The sequence below is a fragment of the Gymnoscopelus microlampas genome (genome assembly GCF_963454915.1).
Source record: "Gymnoscopelus microlampas genome assembly, chromosome: 6".
In the NCBI taxonomy this organism is placed as follows: domain Eukaryota; kingdom Metazoa; phylum Chordata; class Actinopteri; order Myctophiformes; family Myctophidae; genus Gymnoscopelus; species Gymnoscopelus microlampas.
Window position 1 is genome coordinate 24,228,667 of NC_139943.1, and position 14,779 is coordinate 24,243,445.

At 41.0% G+C, this 14,779-nt stretch overlaps 1 protein-coding gene across 3 annotated transcripts in view; it reads left to right on the top strand.

The window, feature by feature from the left end:
* ckap5 (cytoskeleton associated protein 5) overlaps positions 1 to 14,779 on the top strand; it is a 35,251-nt gene that overhangs the window by 2,797 nt on the left and 17,675 nt on the right. For all 3 annotated transcript variants that reach the window (XM_084061003.1, XM_084061004.1, XM_084061005.1), the window contains exons 3-25: positions 614 to 807; positions 4,438 to 4,644; positions 5,179 to 5,350; positions 5,439 to 5,571; positions 5,816 to 5,916; positions 6,008 to 6,121; positions 6,367 to 6,471; positions 6,924 to 7,013; positions 7,247 to 7,411; positions 7,698 to 7,826; positions 8,006 to 8,161; positions 8,416 to 8,517; positions 8,633 to 8,743; positions 8,915 to 9,007; positions 9,996 to 10,181; positions 11,103 to 11,197; positions 11,688 to 11,871; positions 12,062 to 12,234; positions 12,581 to 12,755; positions 13,121 to 13,234; positions 13,478 to 13,606; positions 13,936 to 14,130; positions 14,289 to 14,412. In XM_084061003.1, the coding sequence (XP_083917129.1) occupies positions 614 to 807; positions 4,438 to 4,644; positions 5,179 to 5,350; positions 5,439 to 5,571; positions 5,816 to 5,916; positions 6,008 to 6,121; positions 6,367 to 6,471; positions 6,924 to 7,013; positions 7,247 to 7,411; positions 7,698 to 7,826; positions 8,006 to 8,161; positions 8,416 to 8,517; positions 8,633 to 8,743; positions 8,915 to 9,007; positions 9,996 to 10,181; positions 11,103 to 11,197; positions 11,688 to 11,871; positions 12,062 to 12,234; positions 12,581 to 12,755; positions 13,121 to 13,234; positions 13,478 to 13,606; positions 13,936 to 14,130; positions 14,289 to 14,412 (3,247 nt within the window). The remainder of the gene's footprint in view (positions 1 to 613; positions 808 to 4,437; positions 4,645 to 5,178; positions 5,351 to 5,438; positions 5,572 to 5,815; positions 5,917 to 6,007; positions 6,122 to 6,366; positions 6,472 to 6,923; positions 7,014 to 7,246; positions 7,412 to 7,697; positions 7,827 to 8,005; positions 8,162 to 8,415; positions 8,518 to 8,632; positions 8,744 to 8,914; positions 9,008 to 9,995; positions 10,182 to 11,102; positions 11,198 to 11,687; positions 11,872 to 12,061; positions 12,235 to 12,580; positions 12,756 to 13,120; positions 13,235 to 13,477; positions 13,607 to 13,935; positions 14,131 to 14,288; positions 14,413 to 14,779) is intronic.

Sequence of the window (14,779 nt, forward strand, 5' to 3'; positions counted from 1 at the left end):
TATAAATGATTTTTTGAAGAAGACACCTATTTATAGGTTTCTATTTCGTCATGCGTCTCGCTAGCCAATCAAAAGCATTGGTGACAACATATTGTCACGTGTCACGTGAAGCTTGACCAATGTTAGCTTGGCTGAGACGGACGGACACATGGAAGGACAAGAACGAAAACATACTCTCCACCTCTGGCGGAGACAACTATACATGAATATGGGACTAAACATGAATGTGAACCTGGAGTCTACCAGTGACAGTCCCCTTGAACACACTGTGCATGCATGAGTATTGGAGGAAAGGGTTCAGCAGCAGATGTCTTTTTCCTCCTAAATGCCTAATGGCTGTCTGACTACAATGTACTTTTGATAATGCAGTATAGCCATGTCTGGCATTCTCACTAACCATGATTCTATAAAGTGAAACCCAACAACAAATTGCCTGCTGTCAAACCTCTTTGCCTTTGTCAAATCAGACTGGGGGTTTGAAACACAGTATGTGTTTTGACATGCAGCCATTATGAATATAGGTCACATCCCTCTACCTTCTCAAGTACAAACTGGAAGAGCTAATTTAAACCCTTTTTATATTTCTTTTGTCCCTCTCACTTTCCTTAACCAGGTCTGGAAAGCTCGTCTGAATGGATATGAAGAAGCTCTGAAGCTGTTTCAGAGGATAATAGATGAAAAAAGTCCCGAATGGGGCAAGTACTTGGGACTGATTAAGAAGTTTGTCACCGAATCTAATGCTGTGGCCCAGCTCAAAGGTCTGGAAGCTGCTCTGGCATTCATAGAGCGTGCACATTCAGCTGGCAAGTAAGTAAATGAATAGTATTAATGGCATCTAGTGTACAGTAATTACCTTTTTATTATTAATGTAGTGGTTGGCTTACACAGAGAATGCATACACGACTGATAGTGTTGACTGTCTTTACAGTGGCGTCAGAATAAGGTTGGGTATCAAAATGAGGTTCCAAGTATGAACTAGCCTTTAGTTAATACGTGCACCGAGCAGTCTCCTTGCTGTCCACGTATTCTTTTCAATGGACATGTACACTGCACTGACTGAATAGCACCTTACACTTTGCTCTTTATGACCTAATGTGAACTCTATGTACCGGCTATGGATGTTTTACTGTTCTGTTTTGTACTGTTTTTACTGTCTGTTTTATTATTGTTGTACTGCACCTGATGCTATATGCTGCAAACCAAATTGCCCCTCGGGGACACTAATAAACTTGAACCTTGAACTTTGTGTACCCATACAAATTAAGGAATAGACCGTAATCAATACATTCCTAATCATTTAAGTGTCCAGTATTTCTCCTATAATGCGTACAGCAAGCTGCTTGCTTTCCATTGTGTCGTCATAGAATAAATGTATGAGAGGGTAATATTAATTACATTTCTTAAAGTTGAAGTTGACAATTACTGATGCAAAAGTTGTTTATAGGGACAGATGATGCTTTTGTTTAATTAAAATCACAACCGGAATCAATAAAATCTTAACGATACCCATCCCTAGTTAAGACTATTGTCTTGTGGATTTTAAAGATAGTGTTACATCCCAGCTCCAATAAATGATAGATGACCATGATGGACGTCTTGTCTATCAGTAAAAGCTCCGGTCTCTTCTTCCTCTCTCTCGGGTCTATCGAATGTGGTAGAGTTCTCCTCATGTACAGGCAGAGTAACTTGATATTTGACTGATGGTTATTTAAGAGGAGCAGCCTGCTCCTGTATGCTGATAATAGCGTGTAATGTGTAAGAGTGAGAGTCTTATTGTGTCACCTGTTTGTGTCGCGACAGGCATGAGTAATTCGACTGCATTAATTCGATTTTTGAGACAATTAACTAGATAACTTGATGTGGTATGTTCCTTGTATAAATTAATTGAAATTAGAACAATGCCATGATCAAGTTAGATGCTATTTGTAAGCATAAATACAGTCAACAGTGCTCCATGTATACGCAAATGCTCAAAGGCCATGTGAAACAGTATAAGCATTTATCTTAAGTACATGGAGTACAAATGGAAGCCATTATATGATATGGTCAATAACATACAATAGATCATGTGTACAAATTTGAAATCTGAAAGTAAGTAAGTCTGAGCCTGAGAGGCCCAACCGGTTTTCTACGAAGATACATATTACAGTTAATAGAACACTTCAGTTGTTAGCTGCTCTTGCGCTGTCTGACAGTTGACACAGCAGACTTCTGTGTAACCCTGCTGGGCCTCAGTGTTCCTACTTTATCTTGTCTTTATTCGGTTACATGTCTACGTATACGTGCTATGTTTGTCCTTGTGAAATAGTGTGGTGTCATTTATGTTGATTTGCTAAATTGTAAGTAAAATACAAAACTGATATTGAAGCTCTTCCCGCGTTCCCATTAAACTCAATCAAGAGGTACTAGGGTTGTCACAATGTAAAAAATTTAACTTTGATATCATACTGCCTGGTATGAAAGAACTATAGTCGATAACACTTTCGATACCACAGCTAAAATAATCTAAAATGAAGGATAAATACAATAAAACAAGAACATCATTGTGAACAAAAACGGACATAACTGCCACATGTATGTATAGTAACTTCAGTTTTTCCATTTTAAATGTAGTACAGTTGTGTCACTGGGTTTACCTTGTATAAAGGATAAACAGACAGAGGAGAAACGTTAGATCAGTCAACTTAATGCATTTGCACAAGGCCCAGTTCGCACATGCATTTTTCTGGCCACTGCCTGTTAAAGCATTCTTTTGTAGTATGTGGGACAATAATGCCTAATGTATACTCTGTCACACAATGGTGGCACGTGCCGACTAGAACTGTGACATGTCGTCAACTTGGAGATCTGTTTTTTTTCCCCCTGGCATGGCACACAGTCGGAGTTTTGAGTTTAATGCTTTAAGCAAATAGCATGTTGGGGACTGAGATGATGAGGACAAAGTCAAAGTGATTGTGGATGCACTTGTTATTTAACCACAGCTGTCACTCACTGCATGCATGCTGCTGTACAACATGATTCACTTGACTTGTGTCTGTAACGTTAACTGAACAATGCACAAGCTGACCAGCTTAGCTAACAGTCATGCTCCTAGATAAAACAATAGCCGTCTATTACAGCTTGCCTCACTCAGGAGAAACTCATCATCACATCTCAGCATCATAAGCCAGTAAAGCCACTTGCATTTTCATTAATGACATTAACTTGACACTTATTAATGCAACATTGCTTCACACGTCTTTGAAGAGATCTGTTGTCTTTGAAGAGATCTGTGAGAATGTGTTGCATCATGTTCCCTCTGGGTTATGGTTGTTGTCACCATTAATCTGAACCACCGTTTGCAAATATTTTGCCTTTCATTGTGCATCCGCCTCATAGGCAAAATATTGCCGAACAACACCTACGGTTTCTTTTTTAACCAACTTAAGTTATAGACTCGCCATCATGACTAATGAATCACTCAACATGCCTCTGGCTGGTTTTGTTTCTTTGTTTACATCCACTACCACTACCGCCATCAGTGTTAGTCATGTGATACACCCACGGGTCTGGGATTAGTTGAGTTGTCTTCCGTGTTGTTTAATCTGTTAAGCCTTGGGTTGTAAAAGTAATTTAGGTCAGTTTATTTCTTTTTTTAATAGCTATCTATATTGTTTTAAACATGCAATCTCAATACTTTTGACAACCCAAGGAGGGTATAGATACGGAACGGAACATAAACTGCAACATTAGGTCATCAAAAATGGGATAACTATCCACCATCTTACCTGGGTACTGTTTACAGTTGACCTCTACAATATGGGCAGCAACAATATAGTTTTTGATAAACTTACATAGAGACAGGTACCAACTACACTTGCACCCTCAGCCTACCATAGGAGTCTCTCTCTCACACACACACACACACACACACACACACACACACACACACACACACACACACACACACACACACACACACACACACACACACACACACACACACTGAAAACTACTGAAAAATACAATGATTTAGACTTTCACCATAGGTTCCAATTCGAGCAAGTTCAGAACAGGACTCTCATAACATGGCTATTATATGGTACCATTATAGAATTGGGACATGACATCATGACATCAGAATTGGGACATGACGATAGAGATTGACATCTCTATCGTCTCTATGGTTTAATCTCTATGGGGACAACGTTCCCTTCCAATTGTGACAAAAACATTGGTTCATTCATGGAATTGTATTCTTGTTGACCTCAGGACAGCAAGTGAGGTAGATGTCTTTACGTTGATTTTATCAGCTAAACGTCCCCGCTCCCAAGGATTTAACAAATCCTAAGACCAACAATCGCTCATAGTATGGGTGTCCTATACAGTATATGTTGTCAAATGTACACTGGACACTAGTTTATTACGATGTTTTGATGTCTTTCGTCTCCATTGTAGGACGGCAGGAGAGGTGGTGTCAGGTGTGGTGAGTAAGGTGTTCAACCAACCCAAGCAGCGGGCTAAGGACCTGGGCATGGACATCTGTCTGATGTACATTGAGATGGAGAAAGCGGAAGTGGTTCAAGAAGAGCTCCTCAAAGGCTTGGAAAACAAGAACCCTAAGATAGTTGTTACCTGCATTGAAACACTGAGAAAGGCTCTCAGGTTAGTCCAACTACTACTAATAATATGGTATAATGTCTATTGCTGTAACTGCTACATACTTTAGTATTATAACACTGTCACATTGGAAACCTCCCCATAGTAACTAATAGAAGTTCTGATGCTATATAGTCAAAAATCGATAAACCATTATTATGTTATGCTGATGCATGAGAGGTTTTAGTTGGCAACCATAATGCGTTTTGTTTAAATTTGTTAACTGTTATCAAAGCACTAGTATCACTCAAGGCTGTGATATCAGGATTATACCACAGCTACTGGCTTTTAAGGCAACAACACCTGTAGCTGTGTTATAATCATGGTATATGACACCCCTTTGTGTATTATTGCTTAATTATAGCATGTGCTATAGAATATATGTTCTATGTAGTGTACAGTATATACTCAAAGTAGAAAATGCCTTATTTGATTACTGTATTACCTTCTATTATCTTATTTGAAAATGTATTAAACTGGTGTCTGTCCACCCTGGAGTATTGTATGTCTTACCATCTGTTATGGTTGTCGTCCCTCCAGTGAGTTTGGATCCAAGATAGTGACATTGAAGCCAGTGGTGAAGGTCTTGCCCAAGCAGTTTGAATCCAGAGAGAAGGCAGTGAGAGACGAAGCTAAGCTGCTGGCTGTGGAGATTTACAAGTGGATCAGAGATGCACTGAGACCTCCACTACAGGGTATTAACGCTGTTCAGGTAGGACACACTCTCACACTTTATATTTTAAGCTAAAATGTGTTTTCCGTCTAGTTAACTTAACAACATTTATTTTCTGTCCCTCTAGTTGAAGGAGTTGGAAGAGGAATGGGGGAAGTTGCCTTCCTCCGCTCCAAAACAGTCGAGATTCCTCCGCTCTCAGCAAGACATGAAGGCCAAATTTGAACAGCAACAAGCCCAAGGAGGGGATGAGTGTGATGGTAGGTTGAACAAGAAAGCTATAGGGCATAAAAGTGTTTGTTCAAACATCATACTCAAGGGGATGAGGATGATGTTGTTTATCCAGCTAAACTACATCCTACACTTACGTTTATGAGAGATTTTTGCTTTTTAAATGCAAGTTCTTAGGCCATCTGGCTCATTGGCTGAGTACAAGACTTGTCAGTCTGACGTCAAGAGTTCTCCTCCCCGCTCTCTTCTCTCCTCTTTCCTCTTCTATACCAGATGAGGAGGATGAAGAATCGGCAGTGGTGGTGGATCCCTACGATCTGTTGGAGCCAGTAGAAATCCTCGCCAAGCTCCCCAAAGACTTCTACGATAAAATAGTATGGTTATCGAGCTGTATGAACTTCTCTATTGAGTCTGAGTACAATATATAGGATGATTAAAGGACCTGTCTTGTCTTTGTCTCTACAGGAAGCTAAGAAATGGCAAGAGAGGAAGGAAGCCCTCGAAGCTGTGGAAACTCTGACCAAGAATCCTAAACTGGAGAATGGAGAATATGGAGACCTGGTCAGAGCACTGAAGAAGGTGCAGATCTGGTTTACTATTGATGCATAGTTAACTAAATATCTCCATGCTCTTTTAATCTCCACAATAGAGCATTTAATGAGAAAAGGTAGACTCTTAATACTTGGGTCCCTGTGTAAAGGTATCGATCTGTGGAGTGAAATCTAACTGAATCATATGAAACAGACTGTACTGAACTGCTGACACGTAACTTACTGCACTGAGACTGAGACATCCACAACTAACCGGTTGACCTTGTGTCCTAGGTGGTGGGCAAAGATGCCAATGTGATGCTTGTGACACTCGCAGCTAAGTGTGTCGCTGCTCTGGCTTCAGGGCTCAGGAAGAAGTTTGGAACATATGCAGGACTTGTAAGTCAAATTGACATTGCTAAATGTTATTTATTTTGCTTCTTGATGGACTTTAACCACACAGGTCATGGAAACATTAAACACCATTAGTGCTAATTTTCTAATTAGAAGCCACCATTAACAAGTAGCTCTTTAGAATTCCTGTATCGACAATGCAATAAATCTGGCAGCTATTGTCAATGGTACAGAGCCCCCTCAAGACATTGTGCTATTCATTATAAAAGTCAGAGATGTTTTCCAAAATAGAATTTCATGCTGTGCCAGCACTTGAGAAAGACCCAACTGAAGTGATTTTTATTTTAAAATAAACAGAATAAGCAGGTTGTCGTATCTCTGTGGCATAGGGTCTAAAATTAGCAGTTTATAATAATAATAATAATGATAATGTGTGCCCAATGAACACAACAATTGCGTCAAACTAACTCTGAATTGTGATCTGTTTATCTTCTCAGATAGTGCCGACAATTCTTGAGAAATTCAAGGAGAAGAAACCTCAGGTCGTGCAGGCCCTGCAAGAGGCCATTGACGCAGTCTTCCTTACTGTAAGCATAAACATTGTTCTCAGTGTCCTTTCAGGTCATACCCTGGCTGTGATAGATGAAAGAATATATAGTGAGAATTGAATTGGCTGTTCCAGAACTCCTTCCACAATCTGACACAGGAAATCTTTGCTACGATCGATGCCTCCAGATCATCTCCTCTAGAGTCAATGCTGTTAAGTGACATGAGTGGATTAATGTGTGGACTAATGGTTATTGTTGCTCTTATCTTCCAGACCAATCTCCAAACCATCTCAGAGGACGTCCTGGGAGTTATGGACAATAAGAACCCTTCCATTAAGCAGCAGGCCTCTCTCTTCCTGGCCAGATCTTTTCGACACTGCACGCAGGCCACTCTGCCGAAGAGCATTCTCAAACCTTTCTGTGCTGCCTTTCTCAAGGTAGACTAAACTATAGTAGATTAGAGCAGAAATATCTGCACAACAAATGGCTCCCATTATTTTATTTAATAAAAATGACGTGACCTTTCGTTTCAAGCTATTCCTCAGACTTCCCCTCTAAACTATCATGGACATCCCACTGAAGAGTTAAATGGGTCGTGGACATTCCACTGTGGAGTCAAATTAATTGAGAAAATAAATTAAAAGTCTAAATGATAATGCTTTCTTTGCTTTTCTTTTCCCATTTTCCTTTCCTCTCAATGTCTGCCCCTTTTCACCTGGCCAGCAAGTGAATGACTCTGCCCCAGAGGTCCGAGATGCTGCCTTTGAAGCTTTGGGCACGGCCATGAAGGTGGTGGGGGAGAAGGCCGTTAACCCTTTCCTCGCCGACCTGGATAAGCTCAAACTGGATAAGGTGAGGAGAGACCGAAAGATAAACGGACAAGTAAATATAGTATCGGAAGTAAAGTTGGAAGTAGGAGCGGGAAAGATGGAATTCTGTCTGATGCTGATAAACCATTGAGATGAAGATGGAGGGAGGAAACCCAACTCTGAGCCAGTTATCTAACAGTCTCTTTGTTTCCATGGTAACAGATCAAGGAGTCCGCTGATAAAGTGGAGCTTCCAGGAGCGAAGAAGGCTGGAGGAGGAGGAGAGAAGAAGGCTGTCACCAAGGCCCCACCCGCTGCGGAAGCTCCGCCCAAAGCCTCCGGTCCTCCCAGAAAAGCCCCCGCTGCTGCTGCTCCCAAGGTGAGACCCAGAGACCACACTGAGGATCAACATGCTGGAGATGTAGAGCCACACGGTTCTTCTCCTATTTATAGAGTACTTAAAAAATAGCAGATGTACAGGCTCGCAGTGCGGCACGAAGTGACGCGCTGTGAGCCTGTATATCTGCTATTTTTGAATAGCCAAAGCCGAAATCTAAAATGACACAGATGCTTTCCCGGTTTTAGTGTGTTAAAGCCAACCGTGTGTATGTGTGTGCGTGCCACTATCTGCAGGCATCGGGAGGTCCACCTAAGAAAGGCAAACCAGCTGCTGCCCCTAGTGGTAAAGGCAAGAAATCATCTGAGACCAAAGAGGTGGCCGAGTTGGAACTGGCGGTGAGTGTGCATGCTGGGGTTTCCCCCAACAGTTGGACCACAACAACCTCTGTGCGCAAAGCCATCCACACATTTGTATTCCGCCCAGCTGAGTTATAGTGTGTCCGTGTTTCAGCCGGAGGTGTGTGAGGAGAGGGCAGCGGCCGTCCTCCCTGCAGTCTGTCTACAGCAGCTGGACTCTGGCAACTGGAAGGAGAGACTGGCCAGCATGGAGGAGTTCCAGAGGGTAATGTGTCCTCGTTTCACTACCTCACGTCAGACTACATCACATTGTAGAACCACTATGATTACATTTTACTGCTACAGGCTGACTAACACAGATACGTTTCGGAAGGATGATTGTAATCTATATCTGAATACTATCAATGTTAATGTGTGTTATTGTTTTGTGGTGTAGGCGGTGGAGACTATGGATAAAGCTGACATGCCCTGCCAGGCCTTAGTCAGAATGCTGGCTAAAAAACCAGGCTGGAAGGAGACCAACTTCCAGGTAACTGACAGTCGCTATGGCAACAATCCCTCACTCTTGCAACCCGGGTGGCAACAGTCGCCATGGTAACGCATGCGATAACACCAGTTGGCATTCTGGGTTTCAAATGATCAGCTTCTAGACTGCTGGTGAGTTTTCACCATGGCTGGTGAGTAGGTGGAGCCATTATTCAGGAGCCCGTTATTGGAAGATCATGTCCCTGGTGAACAAAGAAAATCTTTGTGCTTTGTTTGCACTAATATTAGACTTTCCCTCATAGATATACATTTAAAGAGGCATACGCCAGATAAAACGTACGTTCATGCTGCTACTTCTCTGCTAAATGTTGGCTGACTGACAATGCCAACACATAATGAAATATAGTCAGAATCAATATAATACAGAAAACCAGCACCTATGATCACGTGACCTCAAGTACAAGTCTGTCTACTCTCAAAACTAGAATGTTTTCTCTGATCTCATCAACTCTAATGGATAATTAATGGATATTTTCAAGAAGTGGTTTACTCATTTTGTTAAACTAACAGAACTAGTTATTTTTGAAATAATCTTTCGTGAACCACACAACACTAGGGGTGAGACGTATCTGATATCAGCCTTGTATGTTAATAAGTATCTCTTGGTCAATTTGCTTTCTGCAAAAAGCAACCTCACAAACTGCAATCTACACTGTATAGTAATGCCATGGATGGGACTCAGTGCTGACTCTTGCTTAAACACTGTAATGTCTACCCCACAGCTAGTATCATAATTATTTTATTGTTGCTGTCGGCAGAAACCTTGTATCTCCATGTTTCAACATTTTATGTTGATCTACAAGATCACAACGTGTTGCATTGTGAGCTTGTAGATCGGCTATTTCAAACTTGTTTTTTTTATATCTTTTTTTTAAAAGGAACAGTTTTGGAGATACGAGGTTCCACCCGTCAGCGATGATATGATGGCAGGAGGGTTGATGGTGATGACCTGTTCTTCTGTATTTGTGCAGGTGATGCAGATGAAACTCCATATTGTGGGTCTAATAGCCCAGAGAGGAAAGTTTTCCAAGACCTCAGCCTTTGTGGTGTTGGATGGACTGGTGGACAAGGTGGGAGACGTCAAATGCGGAGGAAATGCCAAGATAGGCCTGACTGCTATAGGAGAGGCCTGCTCCCTGCCATGGACTGCTGAACAGGTTGAATTGCATGTCTATAGAGTACCAAAGTGCTAACATCAGGTCAAAGCCATGTCCTCTGGTTCATGAAGACATTTTCTCATAAAAAAAAATCCATTGACACTTAACCCATTAACACATTGCCTGCCAGAGTTTTTTCAGATTTTTTGCTGTTGTCTGCCAGGTAGGGGTGTGCCGATACACTAATTTCACGAAACGATACGATACGATATTTGGCTCACAACTTCGATACGATTTCGATACGATACGATACGCACTTTTTTTATTATGAAAATAAATGGGGGAGAAAAAAAGAAAATGCAAACAAATAATTCTGTTTTTGCATTATTCAGACATGCAAACTTGTAGCTTTTCAGCTACAATAGCCGTTTTGAATCCAAATAGTATGACACCTGACCCGAAAAAAAAACATGTTTTTTTTTTTTTTCAAAAACATTTTTTTTCCCCCAAAACGATACATATCGTCGCGAAAACGTATCGCGATATATCGCGGGACGATATATCGGCACACCCCTACTGCCAGGGTTTTGCCATGATTTTGGTACCTGTTCGCGTAGCCACAGATTTTTTTCCTCCAGTATGATTGATCCCCAGATGGTTTCTAATCACAGATGAGATTCAGGTGTGGTTTCACAAATGTCAACGAGGTCATTTTGACCTCGTTGACATGTGTTGTTTGATGTTTCAATATAGCTCAAAACCAGTAGTTTTAAACCAAAAAACAAAGTGAATTGTTTGTCCGTTTGAATTTTAACATTGAAGTGAATGGAGCAGCAAATCTTCGAACATTTTTAGCTCCTAATCTGTTCGTAATTCGACAAGGGTTGAAATTATAAAAAAAAGTGTTAAGACCTGAGGCCGATTCTACAAAATGCTTGACAGAAGGTCCAGACTAATTTTCCTGCATGTATGATTTTTCAGGTGGTGTCGATGGTCTTTGCCCAGAAGAACCCTAAGAACCAAGCAGAAGCACTCAACTGGCTGGCTAATGCCATGAAGGAGTTTGGCTTTGCTGGGTAAAATATCGCTCGCAGTATTGCTTGTAACAGTCATTCCTTGGACCTGTGTTTAACTGCATTAATCCCGGCATCTCTATTTTGGGCATCTCAATATAGACAAAAGTTCTAACAAATATGTTAGAGACAATGTATATAAATGTTTTCAGTAGTTTTCTCAAAACTTCTTCCTAATCCTTTTTCGAACATGGAATATCATTTTTTTTTTGTTATCAATTGTTTTTATTATATCGAAATACAATCATGTTTTTAAATGAATACATTTTTCAACAACAAAAACAAGATACAAACAACTTAAACAGAAACAATAAAACATGGAATATAATTTAATGATACATTTGTTGCTGTCTTCATTTATTTTTTTCCTTTTATATCCCTTGTCTTTTCTAATTTATTCTTTAGTATGTTCAAAATAAATGAAAAATATTCTACATTCTCCTCAGCCAAATCTATGTACAGTATCTCATCTCTATTCTCTTCTACTCTCCAGCATCAATGTCAAAGCATTCATCAACAACGTGAAGACGGCTCTGGGAGCTACCAACCCCGCTGTGCGAACGGCAGCCATCGCCCTCCTTGGGGTCATGTACCTTTACATGGGAGCTCCACTAAGAATGTTCTTTGAAGACGAAAAACCTGCCCTGCTGGCTCAAATAGACACAGAGTTTGAGAAGGTCTGTGCTAGCTGGTAGAATCTTCATGTTAAGCTTGGTGTAGACATAAGTGGTCTTAGTTGGTCATGGTTGATGGCAGGTTCCCGGTTGGAAAGTTTAACAAATTAAAACCTTCATCGGCTAATTAACATGGTCAGAACATTGGTTATATTTCTTTAGCAACTGTTTACTGACTGCGTGTTGCCCACAGATGAAGGGCCAGACTCCCCCAGCCGCATTCAGAGGCACCAAGAAGGGAGGAGGCGGCGGAGGAGGAGGAGGAGGGGAGGAGGACGGCGATGATGAAGGGGAGGAAGCAGAAGACGATGGCGGAGGAGGAGGAGCGAAGGATATCATGGATCTCCTGCCAAGAACAGACATCAGGTGACTAATATCTAGCATATTCACAACGAATAGAAATGAAATGGAGGCTGGTTACATCATGCTTCAATTGCTCACTAACCACTTAAACCGTATATACTTCATTGACCGGGGTCCTCCAGGGGTCGGTACTTGGTCCCATCCTCTTTTAGCTCTACACAAAACACCTCGCATTAAGCTTGTAGATCGGCTATTTTTCTGAATTCCTCGCCTACATTTTGGCCACCTGTGGCTGATGGTGATCACAGATTGTTGTTATGCTTTTTAAGTTGGAAGGAGCTTCAGAAAGTATTGACGTTAATATAACTCAATCCCTCTTCTCCCTCTGTCTCTCTCTCGTCTCTGTCAGTGATAAGATCACGTCAGACCTGGTGTCTAAGATCGGGGATAAGAATTGGAAGATCCGCAAGGAGGGTTTGGATGAGGCTTCAGCCATCATCTCAGAGGCCAAGTTCATCACAGCTAGCATAGGAGACTTGAACCTGGCACTAAAAGGACGTCTCAATGACTCTAATAAGATACTGGTGAGTGAGAGGCCTAGGCTGTACTCAAGTACAAAATTGTACTTGAGTATAAAAGTACAAAAGTACTGGCATCTTACAAAAGCAATAAAAAAAATCTGCAAAAAAGTAACTAAAATGTTCAAATAATTGTAGTGGAGTAAAAAGTACACATTTTAAATTGAGATGTAGTGGAGTAGAAGTATTGAGTATTGAAAAATAGAAATACTCAAGTAAAGTAAAAGTGCCTCAAATTTGCACTCAAGTACAGTACTTGAGTAAATGTACTCAGTTACTTTCCACCCCTGGTCGCTTCAAAAGGCAAACAGTTGACTGCTTCATTGACTAACGCTTCTGAATAACCATGGTCTGTGTGTGTTGTGTTCCAGGTACAACAGACCCTGTCCATTCTACAGCAGATAGCTACTGCCATGGGACCTGGACTCAAACAGCATATTAAACCACTGGGAATCCCTATCATCACTGTACTGGGAGACAGCAAGGTACAAACAACACGACACATTCTACTGAATGCATAAAACTGCAGTGCCAAAATAGTACTGACAATATTTTCCTTGCCGATACATTATCATCAGCATAGCATCACCACTAATACTCAACATATTTGTCATAATGAATAATAGACATGTATGAACATAACCAAAATCAGTGAGTACTACTTACACCATCAAAAGTGAATGTTAGTCTGAACAAATTAATGAAAATTGGATTTCGCTGTTTTGTAGGCAAACGTGAGGGCCGCTGCCATGACTACACTGAAGGCATGGGTGGAGCAAACGGGGATGAAGGACTGGCTGGAGGGAGAAGACATGTCTGAGGAACTGAAAAGAGAAAATCCCTTTCTACGACAGGAGGTACACACATACCAGAGTCATTATAGATTTTAAATATGAATTAGTTTAGTTTCACTTTACCTAAAGGTCGGGTCTATAATGCATAATTGAATTTATGATGCATTATAATGCACTTATAGGGCTTCATAACACTCGTTATAAATAATTATAATCATGTATGACAAATTAAAACAAGGTTTATGAAGTATTGTAAGTGCTAGATATAATGCATTATAAGCTCAGCGAAACAGCACAGTCAGTAACTGTAATAACCAAAGTTTATAATAACCATAAGAAGTTATGGTTTCCAAGCAATTTATGAGTAATTTACAATAAATTGAATTCCTTAGCTCTTAGGCTGGTTGGCAGAGACGCTGCCCACCCTGAGGACAGTTCCAGGGGACTTGATGCTGTGTGTGGCTCCCCTCTTCTCCTGTCTGGAGGACAGAAACGGAGATGTCAGGAAGAAGGCTCAAGATGCCCTACCCTTCTTTATGATGCACTTGGGCTATGACAAGATGACCAAGGCTACGACAAAGCTAAAGGTGCATACCAAATCTTAAATCTCTTAAGTACAATTAAGTGGTTTAATGAAGTAATTCACCTCACATGTCATTTCATCAGCAGGTATAAGGCAAATTTATAGTTTGTCGCTCAACAAAAATCACATTTTCGATTGACATTTTCTCTTCCTCTTCCCCAGCCTTCCTCCAAGGACCAGGTGGTAGCCATGCTGGAGAAGGCCAGGGCAGTGATGCCGGCTAAACCTGCCGCCCCTGCCAAGGCTGGTGGTGGAAAGGGTTCTGCTGGATCCAAGGCTGCACCAGGTAAATTGGGCTCATCAGATGGCTGATTAATGTAGATTTGATCCATGATTACCTCGCAGTTTTAGGACATTGCTTGTCCCATACTTCCTAAGCAGTGTGACTCTGTATGGGGTCCTCATGTAACCTCTGCCCAAGCAAATGGAGCCTTATCTATGTTGGAACACTGCAAAATCTGCAGTATTAAACGCTGAAAAATTGCCCCATAAGGGTACATGCCATGAATAAATAAAAGAAGAGATATAGAGAGTTTCTGTGTATAAGTAAATGCTTCGCTGAATTTAAACTGTTCCAGCGATTGGAGCACCCAAGCGATGGATCGATGAACGGATAGATGAAGATGTTACCTTAAAACCCACACCCAACTGAA